The sequence below is a fragment of the Pyrgilauda ruficollis genome, unplaced genomic scaffold (assembly GCF_017590135.1).
Source record: "Pyrgilauda ruficollis isolate IOZ18807 unplaced genomic scaffold, ASM1759013v1 scaffold6, whole genome shotgun sequence".
NCBI lineage: Eukaryota > Metazoa > Chordata > Aves > Passeriformes > Passeridae > Pyrgilauda > Pyrgilauda ruficollis.
In genome coordinates, this window is record NW_024527710.1 from 8,051,289 (window position 1) to 8,071,588 (window position 20,300).

General features: G+C 39.7%; 1 protein-coding gene across 1 annotated transcript in view; it reads left to right on the top strand.

The window, feature by feature from the left end:
- The first annotated feature begins 1,041 nt into the window (after window positions 1-1,041).
- The window catches only part of PIGK (phosphatidylinositol glycan anchor biosynthesis class K), a 64,314-nt gene continuing 45,055 nt past the window's right edge, over window positions 1,042-20,300 (top strand). The window contains exons 1-9 of the mRNA XM_041483480.1: window positions 1,042-1,198; window positions 2,604-2,657; window positions 4,691-4,782; window positions 6,802-6,937; window positions 8,166-8,277; window positions 8,625-8,721; window positions 9,049-9,166; window positions 9,922-10,032; window positions 14,565-14,737. Of these exons, the coding sequence (XP_041339414.1) occupies window positions 1,100-1,198; window positions 2,604-2,657; window positions 4,691-4,782; window positions 6,802-6,937; window positions 8,166-8,277; window positions 8,625-8,721; window positions 9,049-9,166; window positions 9,922-10,032; window positions 14,565-14,737 (992 nt within the window). The 5' untranslated portion in view covers window positions 1,042-1,099. The remainder of the gene's footprint in view (window positions 1,199-2,603; window positions 2,658-4,690; window positions 4,783-6,801; window positions 6,938-8,165; window positions 8,278-8,624; window positions 8,722-9,048; window positions 9,167-9,921; window positions 10,033-14,564; window positions 14,738-20,300) is intronic.

Below are 20,300 nucleotides of genomic sequence, written 5' to 3' on the forward strand. Positions count from 1 at the left end.
CGTGGAAGCATTTGAAGGGGCAAGAAAAAAGCTTCATTTAGCTTTCTGGAAGAAGAAAACAACCAGTGCAGCTTACAAGCAGGCACCAACAGACATTGACAACTATAGCACTTCTCAGCAGGTTCACAATAGGCTGACACAGGAGAAGGGTTCAGGCACAACAGGAGCTGGTGGCTATGGTATTCTGAAGGGAGTAAGTACCATCTAATAACAGGTGATTATTTTTGTCAAGGAAATCAGTGATGCTTTAAAACAGCAAACGTGATGCTATTGAAATTCCAACATCAATACATGGAAATGTGCTCCTGTCTGAAAAAGTCGTTACTGGTGACAAGTACATGGAGCAGGAAATAGCTTCCATGGTTCAGGGCAGATTCTGCATCTTCACTAATGGAAGGCATCAGGCAATTGAACAAAGCAGTGACAAGATGAGATAGTGGAAATAAAAGAATCATACCAAGTGGTTCAATACACTGAAATAAAAATTTGATGATGCATCAGGTCTGAGGGATGTATGCACTACAGGCAAAGCTATAGCAAGGCTCCATGGAAAAAAAAAAAAAAACTACCTTTAGATCCCACTCCCTCCCTTGCCAAAGGTGGTCCCTCTCCCGAGCCGTCCCCTCCACTCTCCAAGGCAGCCCTGTGGCCACCAAGACCTGATGACACCCTCGGATCACAGCTCGCCATGCCCTTCTCTCTTAGAGCGCAGGATTTCACGGAATTCTTGGAAGGCGGCTGAGAGGAACGGCTGCTGTTTCACCCGCAGGAGCCAAAGGCGAGACGCGCGGCCGGTGTTTTCCAGCACCGGCTCACGACGGAGCCACGGCGAACTCGCGTGGCAAGGCAACAGCCAGACCGGCTGCCATTGCCCCTCTGCCCTGCCAGCCCGGGCTGGGGCGGGCTCTCCGAGGAGGCCGAGCGAGCTCAGTGCGTGACCAAACCCCGGCGCGCTCACAGCGGCGGCAGCGCTCCGAGGCGCCGGACCGGCGGTACCGGGCAGGGCCGGAGGCGCTCCCGCCCCGCGGAACTTGCGCACAGGCCGCCGCCCCCCTTCCGGCAGCCGCGGCGGCCGGGCCCGCGCAGGAGGCGGGGTGAGATGGCGGCTGCCGTGCCCGGTGCCTCCCGGGCCCGCGCTGCCGCCGCGCTGCTGCTGCTGCTGGGCTGCTGCGGCGCAGCGCTGCCCGGCGGCCTCCAGGTACGGGGCTGGGGAGCCGCGGCGGGGCCTGAGAGCGAGCGGGCGGGCGGCGCCTGGGGCTCGGTGCTGCCGGCGTCCCCATCGCCTCCCCTCGGCGGGCAGGGAGCGCGCCCGTGGGCTGCCCGCGGAGCTGTCCGGAGGCGCTGGCGGCACGCAGGAGGGGCCCTGTCGGTACGACGGGCACCGATACTGAGCCGCGGTCACCAGCGCTGCCTCCCGGCGGGCGGAGCCTCCCGGCGCTGCCCCGTGGGCGGACCCGCGGCTCTTTGCGTACTGAGAGCGCCGGTGCCTCGTTCAAACTGCTGAAAGTTACAAACCCCCAGACTTTTCATCCTCTTGTGGGTTTCTGAAATTCAGTTTCTCCTTGGCCACGCACTGTAACTTGTGGCGAGTGTCTGATGGCCCTTGCCGGACCCCGCTCCCAGGGCTCCCCGGCCCGGTGCCCGTCCCGCAGGTGCGGGGCGCTTGCCCACGGCAGGTGCCAGTGGGTTTGTCAGGTGGGAGTAATTTCATGTCTCAGCAATTAGCTTAATGCACTGTGCCCACGCTACATCTGGAGTGTTGTTTGCTTTTGAATTCTGCGTTATTAACAAGTTGTTATGCTTGAAATTAATTACGGCTAGGACCAAACAACCCCCGCACCCCGAACAATAGAAATATTACAATCTCTGGATGAGTAATTAAACTGCAAGTTGTTTGCAGCTTGAAGTACAACACTATTTCTGTTACCGTGTGTTTTGTTCAAGGCCACAAGCATCGTCCTAGAACTCCTCAGAGTTAATAGAGTCTGATTTAAGAGTCAGCAGATTTGGGTTGTTGCCCCGTGACAAATTCCCTTACCTCTGTGAAGTCTTAGCCCCCTGTTGTGTCCTGATTTATGCTCTCTATTGAGGAGAAAGGGCCTGCTTACCTGCAAAGGAAAGTGGGAACTCTGGAGAACACAGATCATACAGAAGGTTGCTGTCATCGATCCTGATTTTGGAAGATAAATGTAACCACCCTGGATTTAAAGTGGGTTCAAACTGCAGATTCTCTTACCTGCTTTTGAAAATTGAATTGAATCCTAGCCTCTTTTCTCAATAAGGAAGAAACTGTAGGTCAATAAGTCACATTATTTTGTTCTTGGCGTGTCCTTTGGAGTAGAGGTGTGTGGGCTTTTTAAACTAAGGTGCAAGTGACTAATAGTTCTTTGTTCTGTAGCAAGTTTCAGGGAAAGATTTGGAGCAGTTAATTGACATGAAATATGCAAATGTTAAGAAAAACACCTCTCTTCTAGCTTTTCTAAGGTCTATTCAGTATCAATGTGTGGTAAACATGTGCATTGAAACTATTGTGGAAATAACAAAACTATGAGTGGTCATTTCTTTCTTATTGCTGAAAAATATAAATTTTTTTCATCTTTCAGGATCAAGCAGAGCAGTTTTTTAGAAGTGGACATACAAATAACTGGGCAGTTTTGGTAAGCACAGTCCAGGTTGTTTTCCTCCAATAATGTTGACAGTTTTTTCATCAGGAGCTGCAATTGCAACAGTCATTCAAGAGTCATGCTCATTTGAAAGAAATGTAAAGATAAACATTTGGAAATTAATAAATTTGAAATTGTGCCTGCAAATTTATTACACTGTAATGAAATTATCTTTTCAATATGACCAAATTTCAAGCACTCAGTGTATCTAGCTACGTGGCAGAATTCATAAAACAAAAGTTCCAAAAGCATTAAAATAGTTAAATTAGCATACTGCATATTGAAAAAAAGGTGTAATTCTGATACCAGGGAAGTCTGGTCTCTTTCACCAGAAAGGCAGAATTTGTATCTCATTTTTTGTTCTTAGTCAATCTGTTACCTTGTGATAACAGACTGGGAATAAAATCAGCTGAGGCAAGACAGTGTTTAGATTGACTGTTTGTACCCTAATTCTTTTTTTCTTTGCCATGTAAGTTTTATTAGCTTTGAATCATGCTGCACAATTGGTTCTTAATCACAATTCAGGTCTTAATGACTAATTTGTTTCAGAACACTATTGTAATTACTCAGTAGCAGCTGTTTGTTTTCCAGATACTAAAATTTAGCAGTATAAAAGGAAAGTTAACAGTAACTAATTGAAGGAATAATTTCTATACTCTACAATGTACAAACTGGAAACTATTAAAACATAACATACAATTTTAATACCCTTAACAAATAGATGCTTTTATTAGTACCTATAAAAACACATAAAGAAGGTGGAAAATTAGGTCCAAGAACCTATACTGTCTGTGCTGAACAGATTTTCTGCTGGTTTTATTTTCTCAGTGGTTCGTCTTTGAGTTTTGTAACAGTTGCTGCTAATTTTTTAAGCAGCAAACCAGAGAGAGGTTACTGCTGTCAGGCACTTCAAACCTGGGATCAAACTGCAATCCCACCTCATCAATAGCTTGAATTAATGTGCTGCAGTGTGGATAACTATATTTAAAGCTTGGGCACTTTCCACTGTGTTCTAAGGGAGGTACTGGAGACAGGGCAGGTGATAGTACCTTAAAATGTCTCAGCTTAATTGGACACAGTTTGTTTTCAGAGCATTAAGTCTTGCTGAAAGGCAAATGTCCTCATGGACTGATTCCTGTGGGGTTTTTTGGAATTCCTAACTGACAGGGTGATAGATACAGAAGGGGATCCTTTCAGGCTGAATTTTGTTATTACTTAAGTACAACTCAGTTCTTATGAAAAGAATAGAGAGAGAGATGCTATGTGGTGTGACTTACAGCTCTACATTTAGAGCTGGAAAATTAAAAAACTATCTAAATGCTTTTTCCTGCATCTCTGTTTTTGGGTTTTAAAGTCACCTCTTCTAGAAGCTTTTGGAATGTCTGAATCAGAACCTGATTTAAGGGGTGTGTAAGTAAAGGGAATGCCTGAGACCTGACCCCTTGCCTGTTAGAACAGTAGAAATTAAACTCTGAGAATTTGTATCCAGATGAATTTGTATTTGTATTGGTTAGAGCTCACTTTGCTCTTACTTGGACTGCATAAATGCAAATGTCCTCAGTGCATTTTCCCCTGTGTGTGGCTTCTACGTGAATTAATTCACTTGTGCCTTTGTGAAGAGTGCTTCCATAATGGGATTGCTGTTGAGATGAGAACTCTTCCTTTGATCTCTCTTCCATTTGATAGGGAGAAAGTAAATGAAAAAATTTTATCCACTTGCTGTTGCTGGATTATTCCCTGAAGTGCCACTTTCTATATTTAGTAAGGGTTTATGACAATTGTATCTTGAGTCAATATGCTAGGAACGTTTTTTTTTTAACTTTTATTTTCAGAATTTTTTGCTTTGGGACAACTAAGATTTGCGTAATTTATATCATGAGTTTCTTGGTGTTACTATATTCTTTCTGAGTTGTTACTATCTTTTAAATATTCCTGTAATCATGTTCTTCTGATGCAATGTATCAGGCCAGTTTGTATCTTTACACTGTTTAATATCTTTTTTTTTTTTTTTTTTTTTTTGTTTCAAGGTGTGTACATCTCGATTCTGGTTTAATTATCGTCATGTGGCAAATACTCTTTCAGTGTACAGAAGTGTCAAGAGGCTGGGAATTCCTGATAGGTGAGGTAATCTTGGTGAATCCAGTTCCTGCAAATGTGCCACTAAAGATCTCATGCTATCTGAATCAGTACGGAAATACATTTTTCGTCCCAGTTTAACTGGATAAAAGTGAAAAAGAATGCAAACACATCAGTGTGGTGAAAAGTGCAGCAATGTTGTTCCAAAGGAAAAGCAACAAGTTGCATAATAAAATTCCATTTGGAACAGGCTAATTAGATCTAGCCACTAAAATGTGCCACTCAGCAAATTGGTGGAAGTGTAATGTGAAAACTGCTAAATGCACTCAGCAATGACAGTACTACTGTGAGAGTTGAGTCTTCCTGTACTTTAATTTCCTTTTACTGTGGAGATGTTGGTAACTGTGACTGTACTAAGATGTAAGACTTCCACATCTTTAACTACATTGAGTGTTTAAAGGCTTTGAACTATAGGAGCAACCCCTGTATATTGAAAAAATACATTTTGTTTGATTTTATTTGAGAAACCAGTTTTTTTGTCTGTACAAGTTGTGTTTCTCTAGTGATAGTACAAGGGTTAGAACAGTATCTCTTCTTTGACAAGAGGAGTAGGAAGGTTCTGAAGTATCTTTGTGTTCCTACTGGAAGTTCTAGCAGTGTTGGCATAGTTCCTTCCAGCTGTTTCAGACTGTAATTTACTTCCATCATAACTGTGGAAGTGAATTTAAGGCACCAGCATCCATTGTGCCATAACCTATATGTAACATAGGCTCCTGCAGAATTCCTGGTTTTTAATGGTAGTTGAGAGGACTGGTGGTTTCTCCAGCATGTCTGCCTGAAGAAGTGTGACCTGCTTCATCACTGCAAAATGCATATTCTGATGGATTGAATGAGTATAGCATTTTTTGTCCAAGTCAAAACTGCATGCTTGGAGTCCCCAGTTAACTCCCACTCAACAATGAATGCACTGGCAGTATCATCCTGTTCCCTGTGTTTATTATATTAAAAAAGAAATAAAAAATGAATGGCTTTCTGGTTTTTGAAAGAGTGGATTTTGAAACTCAATTTTTAGATGCATTTTGGGCTTATAAATCCAAGGGAATGCACTGCAGAAGTGCTGTGGGCTGAAAGGCGCAGAAAGATGCCTTTTGTTCTTGCAGATGTCGTTCAGGAGCAGCTGTCCTCTCTCCTGTGCAGCTTTGAAGCACAGGTGCCCTTGGCACTGCCTCAGAAATTCTGTCACCAGTCCTGCTCTTACCTGAGAACTTTTCATCTTCTTTGCATCCATCTGTCTTCACCATTAAAGTCAAAATAAGTGTGAGTTTTAGAAATACTGCAAGAACTATGGTGTGACTGAGATTTCTGTGTTCAACAGCAAGATCCATTGCTTATCCGTATCCAAAGATCTGGAATTAATCTCAAAAAGCCAGCAATACTTTAGATTACAGTCAAGAATACTCTCCAAGACATTGGAGAAGACCTAAAGAGAGAACAAGAGAGCCTGTTTATTTAGCATTTACAACAATTTTTATGTGGATTTGAATGTGTTTTTTCCTTAGGCAAACTTACTTTATGTGTTTTTCTTTCTTTGCTGCAAGACTTCTTTCAAAATACCGACAAGACAAAAAAAACCAACCAAAAATTCCCAACAAACCTCAAAATCATCTCAAAAAAATAACATCTATCATGATTCTTGGAGTTGGTTGTTTTTAGTGCCCTTTAAATCTCAGAATTATTTTATGAAGAGCTCTGGCCCCCTAGGTCCAGGCAAGCCTGTATACTAAAGTTGCTGATGTCAAATACTCTCCTGCTCATCTTTGGCCTGACTTAGTGTTGTGGATAAAGGACAGCAAGCTGCATTTCTGTGTGTGACATCTTTGTGATCCTGAGGATGCTCATAAGGAAATAGGGGATAACTATGCAAAGTTTCACTTGCAATTCCAGGAATATTTTTAATGATCCAAGCTATTGCTGTAATTGTTAAAGAGTGTTGTTCTAATTTCTGTTTGTCTGTTATGTGAAAGTAGAATGTCTGAAATATTTTTTTTCTTATTTTTCACAGTCACATTGTCTTGATGCTGGCAGATGATATGGCATGTAATCCCAGAAATCCCAAACCTGCTACTGTGTTTAGTCATAAAAACATGGAGCTAAATGTCTATGGAGATGATGTGGAAGTGGATTACAGAAGCTATGAGGTAACTGTGCTTTAATTAAAACACTGAGTCTTTATTTTTTAGTGTTAGTTTAAAGATTTGTACAGCATCTGTGAAGTTTGAGGAAGTCTTTCTGTTCATTTCTTACTGGTTTTGGGCTGGGTTTTTATATCAGCTGATGAGTCTAAAATACATATCCCTCCCCTCCTTGATATTTGAGCTTGTATTTGACGTTCATTATACTAGAAACATGTTTAACGTATCTATCTTAAATAATGGAATAGAATCACGCTACTGAAATTTCTCTGGAAATGACTGCTCAGTGTCTCATCTTGGCAACACAAAAATTACTGTGAAAATTTTGGTGTGCAAGTGAATTGTTTATTAGGTAGATGTACTTAAATTCCTAATCTTAAGCATATGCTCCTAAAATAAAACAAAAGCCATAACTTAATCACAAAGCAATTACTGGAAAGCAATTAGTGTATACAAATCTGCATTCTGTCAGCTTTCTTTTCATGTAATATTCCTTCATACCAGGCAGTGTCTTTACCAGCTGAGACAAAATTACACATCAGTTTCTTGGTTTAATAGTGCTGTAGAATTATTGCTAAAGGTTTATTGGATTGTATTGTAGTATATAGTAGATGTTTTATTTCTCTGAAGCTTTATACAAAGAAGTGAAGACAGAGAACTGGAATAGAGCTACATTCTTTTTATCGTGTTTTTTCCTGGGTATGGATTTGCTGCTGGCGTTTGAGCTGTGCACATGTACTTAAAAAGGAAGGGGTGTTTTGTAGGATGTCTTGCACTCAGATGGGTCTTATTTGATCACTCAGACTTATGTAACCGAATTGATATTTTTTTTTCTTTCCTGAGTTGCAGAGGGAATTTAAACTTTTGTTTTTCCATGGTAACACACACTAATGTTGGAGCATTTTGTGAGTACAGGAGCAGCTTTGGCACAATGAAGCTATATACTGACAGGTTTTTAGATCAGTGTAAATGTATTTAAAAATTATAATGGTGGTAGATTTATTTGCTATAATTAAGCAACAGGCTGATGTTAATGGAGTATAGTAAAAAGTACCACGTGATTCTTAACCTGAAGTAAAACCTTACACAGAGAATGTTTATGCAGTTTATACCACACTATGTCTGGTTAGATACACTGCATATTTTAGTGTTCCATTATTTAGTTTCTGTAACCCAGCCTATAGCTGATCAATATTTTTATCTTTAGAAGATTGCTTTATGCTTCTCTTCATAGGTTACTGTTGAAAATTTCTTGCGTGTTTTAACGGGAAGAATCCCACCAAGCACACCACGATCTAAACGTCTTCTTTCTGATGACAGAAGCAATATTTTAATATATATGACAGGTAATTGCAGGTTTCTTTGTACAATCTATTGATGCTTGCTCAGTTGAATGGGTTTGTTGAAAGCATCAGTAGTCCAAATGCACAAAAGGATCGACAGAAAGTTTTTTTTTTTTTTTTCTGGTTTTAGCATGTCATTCTAATTAAGAAAAAATGCCTGTAAAGAAGTACTAAGCCAGTATAATTTCCAGTTGAAATGGTCTATGTGTATTGTTTTTACTCTACCAATATTTTATTTTGTTGGACTGTCTATGCAGAAAGAGGATTGTGTTTACCTTGTTTTAGAAAAATAATCAACAAGGCTGTATATCTTCCTTTAACCTACATAACATTTCTGATTTTTCTGTCAGGCCATGGTGGAAATGGTTTCCTAAAATTTCAAGATTCTGAAGAAATTACAAATGTAGAACTTGCTGATGCCTTTGAACAAATGTGGCAGAAAAGGAGGTGAGAAAGAATCATTATGTAGACATTGAATATTGAATATCCTGAACACACTCTTTAAGTGTGTCTTACTGGCAGGCCTTGCTTACCTGCAGCAGTGATACTGTCGATTGTCAATAAAATTGTGCATTCAGAAAGCAGAGTTTTAGTTTTTGCTTGCAGCTTCCTGCAGTTAGAGCTGCTCAAAGGTATTGCTTTGAGCAAACTCATCTCCTGAAAGGTGAGCTCCTGTTCCTTAGGTTCTGAGCAGCTGCCCTGGTAACTAAAAAACAAAGTATGTATATGGTGTTTAAGTAGAAATGGGTAAGGAGGCTGTTTTCTTTCTTTCAGGTACAATGAATTGTTGTTTATTATTGATACTTGTCAAGGAGCATCCATGTATGAACGATTTTATTCACCCAATATAATGGCCTTGGCTAGCAGCCAAGTAGGAGAAGATTCTTTATCAGTAAGTAGATTTATGTGATCCTGAACATAGTTTTCAGAATGCCTGAATTAAAAGCACAATTCCTGCTGACTTTTAACTAAAGATTTCCCTTATTCTAATTGTTGAATGGATAAGGCATTTTGTGGGGGTTTGACAAAACTTGTAAGTGTACTGTTCCTGCTTGTTTTTGTGTGCTGTCCCAAAGAACCAGCCTAATGATGGATTTGTGTGCTTGCTGGCCAGTTTATGCATTGCCTAGGAATAGCAAGGAATCTTACGGGAAGGCTGCTGAGAGATGGGTGTGAGGAATAGTCAATCTAGGACTTACTATGCTTGATATAAAACAAAACAAAATGCTAACCTTCACCTGTTGTAATTATATCCCAGCTGAATTACAGAAGGAGCCATAGGAGTGATCCCAGCCAGAGCAAAAGCAGCTGGTCAGGATTACCTGAACCCATGCACTGCTGTAAGATACACTGGCTCTCCCAGCCCCGTTTTCAAAGTCCACGGATCCATGATGGACCATTTAGAAGGGGTTCCCTGCCTTTTGGGAAACAGATATTACCAGGACACAGTTTATAGATAAGCTGCATTGTTCAGCCTATCAACAGGAGGTTTTTTCCCAGCTAGCCATTTTCTTTGCATAATTTGCCTAAGAACAAAAAAAAAATTGTGCTTAACTTTTGCAATATGCTGTTACATTCTGTTCCTTCTCCTGAATGCTGGGTTCTCTCCTGCAAATGCCCAATAACTGTTGTGTGTTGTTTTTAAAGCATCAACCTGACCTGGGGATTGGTGTTCATCTCATGGACAGATATACCTTCTATGTGTTAGAGTTCTTGGAAGAAATCCATCCTGCCAGTCAGACAAATATGAATGACCTAGTAAGTAAAATACTCAACATTCATGAATATGCTAATGACTTTAATAGTTCCAAAACTAATCTATTTTGTCTGTAGGGTTCTTCAAATGCTTTTTATGCTCCTGCTGTTTCTCTCGGAAGCAGCTTTGGAGGGAGGGATTTTTTTTTGCCATTGTTAAATGTAGTTGTGTAACACTTCAAGGATTGTCCTCATTTGAAAGTGCTTTGCTAGCTCCAGAAAAGAATAACCAAAATTAGCCAGATTTTGTATTTTTGCTGAAAAGAATAATAAAGTATTCATTAAATATTCATACCAATAGAATGAAGCATTTGCATGTGAACTATTTTAGCAGGAAGCTTCTAAAACCAGGATAACAGACACTTTGCAGATGTGGAAAAGCAGGCATTGATGTTGTTTTGCAAAGGTGATTAAACAGTTAAAATTCTAACAAGTCCAATCACAAATGCTTGCAAAGACTAATTTATCTGTATATCTGCTTAGATTGCAGAGCAAGATAGATACAAATCCATCAGTGTTTGGACTTAATTATAGCTGAGGCAAACATTATTGTAGATTTCAGGTATGAAGCAGAAGGAAGAAAATAAGCCAACCAGGTAACATATGACAAAATTTATGAAAATGCCTCTCTAGCAGTGACATGAATACAGTGGTGAGATGACATAAAAAGTAACCATATTTTATTTGCTCTGTTAACCCTTTATACCTTTTCCTGTGCTAGTTTCTTTGTAATAATGGCTTATACTTTGGTACTTTGTAGCTGTAAATCCTGCTGTGCCACATCAGTAGTCTAAGAGCCGCCACTTACAGAACATATTGTCATAGATTCATTTCTGTAAAAGGAGCAGCTGCTCAAAAGTTTTATACTACTCTCTGTCTACAGAGGATGGTGTTAGCCTGACTGCTACATGTGTGCTAGAATTCTCTCTAAACAACCCACACTTGGCAGATTTTATGTTGATACAGAATTGATTCAGTGGCTAAGACTCAAGTTTCTTATTTCTATGGGAATGAAATTCTGTCCTGTAATATAATACCTTCTAATTATGGGATACAGCTAAGTTTAAAATAAATCTTGAGAAAGAAAAATATGCAAGTTCTTTATTGATTAAGTATCTTTGTCTAGCCTGTTCATTCAAATGTCACTGTAAACCAGAAAATTAATTTGTGTTAATAATAAAAGGTAATAAAAAGGAACAGTGCTTTCTACTGTGTAAGACACACTCTGGGAAGCGGTATAGGTGGGCTGGCCAGGAGGATGTTAATCTGATTATTGTGAAAAGTGTAGAAATTTGTTAGCTGCCCAAGTAGTTTACTTTTTCAGCTCTTTGTAGAAGATACCTGACTGTACTTTTGCTTATATGCCAAATATTCAGGAAGAGCTGAAGGAAGCTATCCATACTGGTAAATTCCTTACATCATGTAAGTCATCTTATCATGCATTGATCTGCTGATTGGTGCTCGGGGAGTGGAAGAGAAGGGACACAAATATGTTGTGATTTGTGACAATCTGTTCAAGGCCAGGTTGGATGGGACTTCAAGGCCTGGTCTAGTGGGAGGTGTCCCTGCCCTTGGCAGGAAAGTGGAACTAGGTGATCTTTAAGGTTTTTTCCACCCCAGACCATTGTGTGATTAGGTACTGAGTTGTAATCTGCACGCATTTCAACAAATGTGACCACTTGACTTTGAGTCGGTGCTTTTCAAGGCTTCTTCTCTAGAGTTCCAAAATGACATATGGTTAGTCCATGGTAAAGATATAAACCTGGTTTTGTTGCCAGCAGCTGCAGGAGGTACTCTGGCACTGGAGGTACTGGAGGTACTCTATCCAACTCTCCAACGCTGATTTTTTAAGTTTAAATTAATGCTTTCCAAGATCAGGGTAACTTACGTTGCTCGCTACCTAGCTTTAAAATTAAATGATTTTCAGTTGTTTGATCTTCTGATATGTCTAATTTCTTCTCTTTTTGAAGTACTGTGTATTTGTTACACCACTTCTATCCTGTTACTTCTTTACTTTTCTCTAACCACTCTTGAAACAGCTTCTCTTCGTATCACCTAGGATTTGGATATTGCATTCCTGCAAAGAATGATACATCATTTTTCATAATCCACTCCACCTACTCCCCACCTGCTCCATCTGTGTTGCTGAGGGATAGCATAAAGCTGTGCAAATGACTGACTATAGGTTTGATCACAATTCCCTGAAAATAAAGACTGCATTGAAATGTCGTACATTTGAACTTTTAAAATAAGATTCAAATTAATTTCTAAATTAGCTGTCATTTGTCATAAAATAGCTAAATTGTTGTTAGAAAAGTTAAGATAACAAAGTTGGGGAAGTTCTTTAGCTCTATTTGAAAAAAAAAGTTTTAAAATTTTGAAAAAATTAATATAGGAAAAAGTGTGCTTAACTTAGCCAGTGTTTCCCTTTTCCTTTTTTTTTGTCAGAAGACCTTGGTTATTGGTGTTAGTCTGCTGTGGTGCAATTGGTTTGCAGTCCTTTCTCAGAGTGGTAGTAGATGGGTAGGTTTTTAACACTGAAATCTTCTTCTCACTGCCACTTCATATTTTTGTTCAAATTCATATCAGTGTTGTGGCAGTAAACTGTTGTGGGACAGGTTAGAATTAGTTGGGTGCAGTATCACTTTCCCACTTTCAGTGCTGATGCAGTTTTTTAGGACATTCATACTCTCAAAACCTTGGCAAGAGACTTAATTGTATAATTGCAGCATAAATTTATGTTTCAAATAGTGGTATTAAAACAAATGCTTACTTTTTATAGCTTAGTTCAGAGACTTAGTTTTTATGTTTGTGTCCTTAATTGGAGCAAAGCTAGAGAAAATTGATAGCGTTTTGGTGAAAATGAAAACTGCAGAGGCTTTGTGTGCGTGCATTAACAAATGGCTTTTATATGGGAAGCATGATGCTGATGAATCTAGTTAATTTTCACCACAGGGAGGATAGGAAGGTTTGATTTGCCCCATCTTTTCTTTAGCAGCTGTGTGATAGCAACCAGCAAGAGAGTTGGGAATCGTTAAAATAAGAGCTGAGTGTATATGAGCTTCAGGTAAAGGTGGAAGTGAGCTGAGGTCTCTCTGGACAGGAAGCCTAATGCCATATGCTTACAAGCTTGGGCTAAAAAGGGATAAAAGAGAAATTGGAATAGAGCAGAAGGGAGAAATGGAGAGGTAGAATCTGTCCTCTATGAAGAAAAACCAGATAGATTGTTTCCTCTCTGGGAAACTTTTTGTAATGTGAGGCTTTGTTGTCCGAAGAGAATGAGCAACAAAAGCCTGTGCATTTGGTGTCAGGCTGAGCACAGTATTTCTGCTGGAAGTATGACTTGAGACTCACAGGTTTTTGTCAGTCGTAGTCTGGGATAATTCAAGTTGTATTTGCACTGAGCTGATCAGGACCTGTGGTTCTGTCATAAGGATGCAACCTTGTAAGAGCTGACCCATGGTGTAATTTAGGTATATGAGCTTTAGTTCCTAGGTTGATGGACCTGTTTGTGAAAATCACTTGGAAAATGTATGATTAAGAAAGATGAACACCCATGTGGAGAGTGACATTCTTAGTCCTGTACGTTAAATCTCTTGTGTAGAACGTTCTGTGTGGCTGGAATGCGAAGGACTCACATAACCTACACTGTTACCAGGTGATCTGTGTTGTGCCAAGTGTGGTAGGACTTCTGCAAAATGGCTTTGTGTCCAACATGCTTTTATATTGCCTTCAGTGTCTGCTGGGTGCATAACAAGCCTATTACTTTATAGACATCCTGTCTTGTCAGGTGTTCTTAATGCTGCAACAAATCTGTTCCTTCTGCTTTTGTTAGTGCTGGTTTTGTCTTTCAGGTGTTGCAGTTTGTGCAGAATATAGGGGATCTGATATGTAGACAAAATACATGGATAAAATTAATAATAAGGTTTGTAGGTGCCACAGGATGTTTGTGAATTTAATGTAAATAAAGCATTTTTGGTATTTGAATATGCTATGCATTAATTTGTAGGCTATAAATTAGAAACAAGACTGTTGTGGTTTTTTTCCCATCAAAATGTAAAATTTTGCTTCTTTATGAAGCCTTCAACGTAACTGCTTATCAAAGCTTGTTTAATTTTGCATGCCTCCCTTTGGTAAATATGAAGAATTTTGCATACCTCCCTTTGGTAAACACGAAGAATTTATGCCCACTTGTGACTCCTGGAAGGTTATAGCAGCATTGCTGCATCTATATTCAGCAATATATTTGTGCATTTATCAGTTAGATGTAATGGATGGTTGGCTTTCACAGGAGCATTTTTAAACTCCAGTGGCATTATTGTAAGGAAAAAGGTTTTCAGAAATGCTTAATCAAGATGTTTATGAATTTTAATGCATTTTTTCAACCATTGTTTTCAGCTGTGGAGCTTGTACTGAAATCATTACAGGTTATATGTATTATTTTCCTTTCTTTTTAAGTGTCGTTTAATTCTGGAAGGTCTTTGTAAAGAGTGTTGAATGAAGGACAGGATGTGATTGTCTGTCTTGGTTTCCAGTTTCAGGTCTGTCCAAAAAGCTTGTGTGTTTCCACGCCTGGGCACCGAACGGACCTGTTCCAGCGAGACCCTCAGAACGTTCTGATCACAGACTTCTTCGGCAGCGTCAGGAAGGTGGAGATCACCGCAGAGACGCTCTCCTTGGACCGGGACGTGGCTGGCTTGGAAAGCAAGTAAGTGGTCATTATTTAGACCTGAGTTGTATAGCTTTGTGCATAAAAACAAAGCAGTTGTTTAACTGCCGAGGAAAAAGATCTCTGACTTCCTGTCGTTTTTTACAAGGAATCAGGGAGTTAATGTGGACCTCCTACTGTCATGAAGTTGTCAGCTGAAAACTTTGTTTAGAAGTGCCCACTCCTTTTCTAACCTTTGTAAATTAAGTGCTGCTTAAGACCAAGGTGTGGATGTCAACAACAACAGAAGTAGTTTAGAATTTTTTTTCTTCCTTAACATTTATTTAGTGCTCAGATATTTTGTTACTGCAATTCCTGCTTGTGGTAGTTTGCCCCCCCAGATAAGCTCTGAGTATAAGCCATTAGGTTAGGTGTTCAATGGCAATTAGCTTTTTAATAAATGCTTTGTTTCAGTTCTCTGAATTCTCTGGCCTTTGACATTATTCTGTCCTGAGAATTTCTGTTCCTTAGATGCAGTGATTCATTTGATTAAAGTTACTGGTGCACATTCATTGACTGAAGTTGTAACAGGGCTTCCATTACTTTGTGGATGGAGAAAGAAGTATAAACTTCTTTGTATTTTTGGGATTGTGTTGCCACCTATTGGGAAGATGTAAAGGAAGATGTGCTTGTTCTGTGCTCGTAGGATTTATTTAGCATTGTACTTCCATTTCTGCTGTGTCTTTTGTACTTGATGATACTGCCCTGTAGGAGGGGGAAACAAAGGATTGAAATATTCTGTTGTATCAGGAACTAAATACTTTTCAACACATAAATTTATGTAAATTCTTGTCTGCCTTGTTGTTTACTGTTGCTCAAGCCAGTGGATGGCAGTTTTATTTATTTTAAAGGTAACAGTAACTGGTCCTTGTCATTATTAACATCCTGCAAGGTTTAGTGTATTTCATATTTTACTTTCATACTGTATTTATATTTGGATCATATGCATTAGTACATACCATATAAATCTTAAGCTAGTTTTGTGATTCCTTAGTATAGAACAGTACTTAGTGACACTAAATTTGTTTTTTCACTAATGAATAAAAAAGCTCTTGGCAAGTAACAGACATTTTGCTAGTCAAAAACCATGATGAAAACTTACCTATGTGGGTTTCTAATTTGTGGACAATCGAAAGGAGAAATAGATTTTGAAGGACTTCAGTGTTCTGAAACAGGAAATGACTGGCTGGAATTTTCAGCTCTTTTTGTTGTGTGTGTTAGTTTGGTGTCAGTAATGGAGAGATTTTTGGTGCCTGATGCTACTGCACTGCATACATGGAATCATGTTGAGAAATGGGCACTCATGCACAGAGAGGAATATTATCCTTGTGAAATGTTCTGATATTTAATGAAAGCTGTATTACATTATCCACTTAAGTCTGTGAAATTGGAAAGGGTGGGGACATGCTGGTTTAATATCTGGTTTAATAGTTCTCCTTTATACAATTTTCTAAAAAAAGTACTTAAGTTGTCAGTATCTTGTTACCATTTAGGAAGAGTTTATAGACAATATATTTTTAATGGAGGAGGAAGTATGGAATTTGTTTAGAAAGTACTGAAAAATTGTAGTATAGCTCTAGCAGAGAGTGATGTGGAGTGCTTAATAAATTCCTTAAGCAGAATTCTGTGGTTAGTACTTCTTGTTATGACAGCTCTGTTTTGCTATAACAAATATAAGAATTACAATTTGAAGTGAATTTATTAAATGAAAATGTTAATGCCTTTTAAAAATGCAGTTTTGGAGTGTCTGATCTACAAGAACTAATTACTCTCTTTTTTTAAAGAATGTTATGAACATTACACACACCTATTTCTGAGGGTGTTGAGAGGCAGAACACAAATTACATAATTTTTGAATAGGTGCTACCACTGATTGTCCCAAAATAATGTAAGAATGACTCCTGAATGAATGAATATGAGTGCTTATTCTTAACCCTCTCAGTGTCAGTTAAACCATGGGGTGCCTTTTAGGAATGTGATGGCTGTTGACACTGTGAGGTAAAACAGCTGGGGAAGGATGGGGCTATCACAGCCTGGTTTATTATTTTTTGTTTCATTAGGAGAGAACTAAACCAAAAAAAGTGAAATAATCCTTCCAAAATAGTAATGACTACTCTCGTTCATGCCCAGCATTGTTTTAAAAACCCTGATGAAGCAGTAAAAAGAAATAGAGAATTGAACTTGAGCCCTTAAGAGTTTGTAAGATTTATTGACCGAGAGGTATCTGATAGATCACAAGTATATGCTACTAGTGCATCAGCATTTATATTACATTGGTTACTGAGTGTGAAGATGTTATTGGTTTAATATTTGATGAAGTCTCAAGGCTTCATTCCTTTATGAATCATGTCCTCTGTTTTAGTCTTCCCTCGATGTTAGCTTGATACCTTTTTTCTTCCCCTTTTACATACTGGTGGCAGTAGAATGCTACAGAATGTTTGTGCTACAGAGCATAGCCAGAAAATGAAATCCAGGCCTCAACTCTGACACAGTCTTAAGTAGTCTGTGTTAGATCTGATTTGTTTGTTTTAAAGCTGCAGGTGTCACAGGCGCAGATAAGGACATTAAAAGCCAAATGAACAAAAGGGGTAAACCACTGATTACACAGATTATGGGTAAGGAAGATGCTGTCATGTGAGGCATGAACATCTAGCAGGATTGTACTGCTGGCAGACTGTTCAAGTTCTCATCTTGCCCACTGCTGTGACTTTGCCAAATCTTCTCAATAGAAGTTTGTTCTTTTGTTACACAATTGCTTAGCAATTACTTGGTTGTACAGATCTGCTCCCAGGCCCAGCGTGAGCCATAGCTGTGCAACCAGATCAGAACTGGCAGCTTCACGTGGAGCTCGTGCCGTGACATTTGATGAGTGAGGCCTTTGAAGTTTCCTCTGGCTTGGGCTGAGACTCATACAGAGAACAACTACTAATTAACCAAGAGAAGAGGCTTTCTTTCTATCCACGTAGTGGTAGGTGAATATTTGCGAGTAAAAGCTTTAAAAAATAAAGAGAAAGTTCCTCTGCTGTTTCCTTTCTTCATAGCTGTTTCAGTCTAAGCTGTGTTCACTTCAAAGGGCTTGTTCTGCAGCTGCCTCAGTCCTGACAGGATCTGTAGCTGCCAATTTTAGCAGAAAATCTGACAGTCTAGATGTTCTGAGGCTTCAGATGATTGTGTTTTGTCTAAATCCCCATGCAAGTGCAAAAAGTCAACATTAAGGAGTAGAAGAAATCCCGCTTCTTTGGAGGAGGAACCTTCCAGGTTTTGGAACATCTAATAAATTAGGAGTGTGTGTCTTTTAAACTTGGATTGTAACTCTGCAGCCGGTTGGAACACTTTCTCCTTTTCAGTTCTTGTCATGAGGAAAAGACTTGTGTCAGCAGAAAGTGTTGGTAAAAATTGGGATGAATATTTCCCTTGAGGGTAGTAAGGAGTGAATTAAAGACATCATCATATAAAACCATCCTAATTTTATTTCTTTTGAGAATTAGGTTTTGTATTTAATGCTTCTATTATGAAGAATTGTGATTCTTCACTACTGGCAGTGACTGTTTTCCTAAAAATAAATAAAGTGGTCACTTGTGTTGGGAGGGATGCTTGTTAACAGGCTAATTATGAGTAATTGGTTCATTTTCAGAATATTACTAGCTAATGTTCTCTCCATCTATTTTGCATGTGTGTGTTGGTATCTCTTTCCTGTCCTTTCTTCTTTTCCACCATCTATTTTCAATTTGATGTGCTTAATAATTAAAGCTGCTGTTGCATGGTCCTGAAGCCTTGGGGATCCACTTTATGAACCCATAGGTAATTTGTTTATTTGGCAAGTAGATGCTGCTCATCTCAGAGGGATTTCCTTTAAGAATGACCGGGTTTGTTCCCCGTTCCCCGAGATCCCCGTTCAGTCTGTACCGGGTGCCACAACCGTGTAGTTCTTTGACGTTTCAGAAGTCGCTTTCAGGACTGATTCTGCCAGCTCACGGTGCCGGACAGTTCCCGCTTCCTGGCGGGGGTCCCGCTGCTCCCGGCCGGCGACGGCAGGTGGCGCTAGCGCGCCGGAGCGGGAGCGCGGCGGGCGGGGCTGGGACCGGGACCGTGACTGTGACCGGGACAGGGACCGGGGCTGGGACCGTGACTGTAACCGGGACAGGGATCGGGGCTGGGACAGGGACTGTAACCGGGCCAGGGACCGGGGCTGGGACAGACACTGGGACAGGGACTGTAACCGGGACAGGAACCTGCACCGGGGTTGGGACAGGGACTGTAACCGGGACCGGGACTGTAACCGGGACAGAGACCGGGACAGGGACTGGGGCTGAGACAGTGACAGTGGCTGTAACCGGGACAGGGACTGTTAACCATGACCAGGCTGGGACCGGGAGCGGGGGGGCCCCGCCGTGCCCGCCCCACGCCCCGCTCTGCGGGATCCCTTCAGAATCAGGCGGGCGTGGAAACGGAGAGTTCCACTTGGTCTTGTTCGGTGGAAATTCAGCGGGACAATGGGAGGGTTTTTATCTTATTTTCCACTAAGTTTGGATTTTGTAGTCCATGTGCTTTTTAATAGCCTACAAGTAATTAAAGAAGATGGGTGAGCCAGTACTTGCTGTTAAATATTATTGCTGGATTTCCTAAAGTATTTTCAAGTATTTATTCCTAAAATATATTTTATTTATAAAATATATTTTGTTTGCTTGCATAAAGATAGGTCAATATATACACAGATATATACACACACGCTCCTACACCTGCTAGTGTAAAAGAATTTTTCAGAGTAATACAACTGAAATTATTATTATTAAGACTACAGAAGGAAAAAATACATAGGAGGGCACAATGTCACTAGTATAATGTTGGTATAAAATAAATAAGGATGACTGACAATATCGAAAGGAAGTGCAGGTATAAATTGTGTTGGGAAGATTTTAAATACACTAAAGTGCTATGCTTGTTAATTACATACTCTGTTTAGCAAGGTATTTTAAAAAGCAGCTTTGAACAATTTATTATTTGTTCCTTTGAAAGGATTTTTGATCATGCATTTTAACAGATGTTGGGGTTTTTTGGTAATTAAAAAAAAAAGTTTTTGTTTCAAAACTGTAGCTCTTGACTCAGATTTTCTTTGGTGATTTTTTCCCCCCTCTTCCTCCAAATTTTTGTTCTGTGTGTGATCCTGTATTTTTTCTATGAGAAACCTTCAACTGTTGTGCTTCTATCATTTCACGTTTTCAGTAGAGCACTGCTTTGTTGAACCTATATATAGTTAGTTATTTCTAGGTATAATTTTAATTGGCAAAGAAACCTCTTGGTCTGTAGAGGCACCATGAAGCACATGCAAGTCAGTGGCAGTATTGTATTGGATTCAGCTTTTGAATCGAGTTCAGTACCTTTACATTCTTCACAAGTGACTTAGATATGCCAGTTGGCTTGGGCACCTACATTGTTAGGCAGTCTAACATTGTTGCATGGCAGATTTAGTGGGAGATCTTAAGTATATCTAGTAGATTTTAACATCATCTAGACAGCTTGAGAATATCTAGATATCACAGGATATTTGATACAGGGTTTTTAT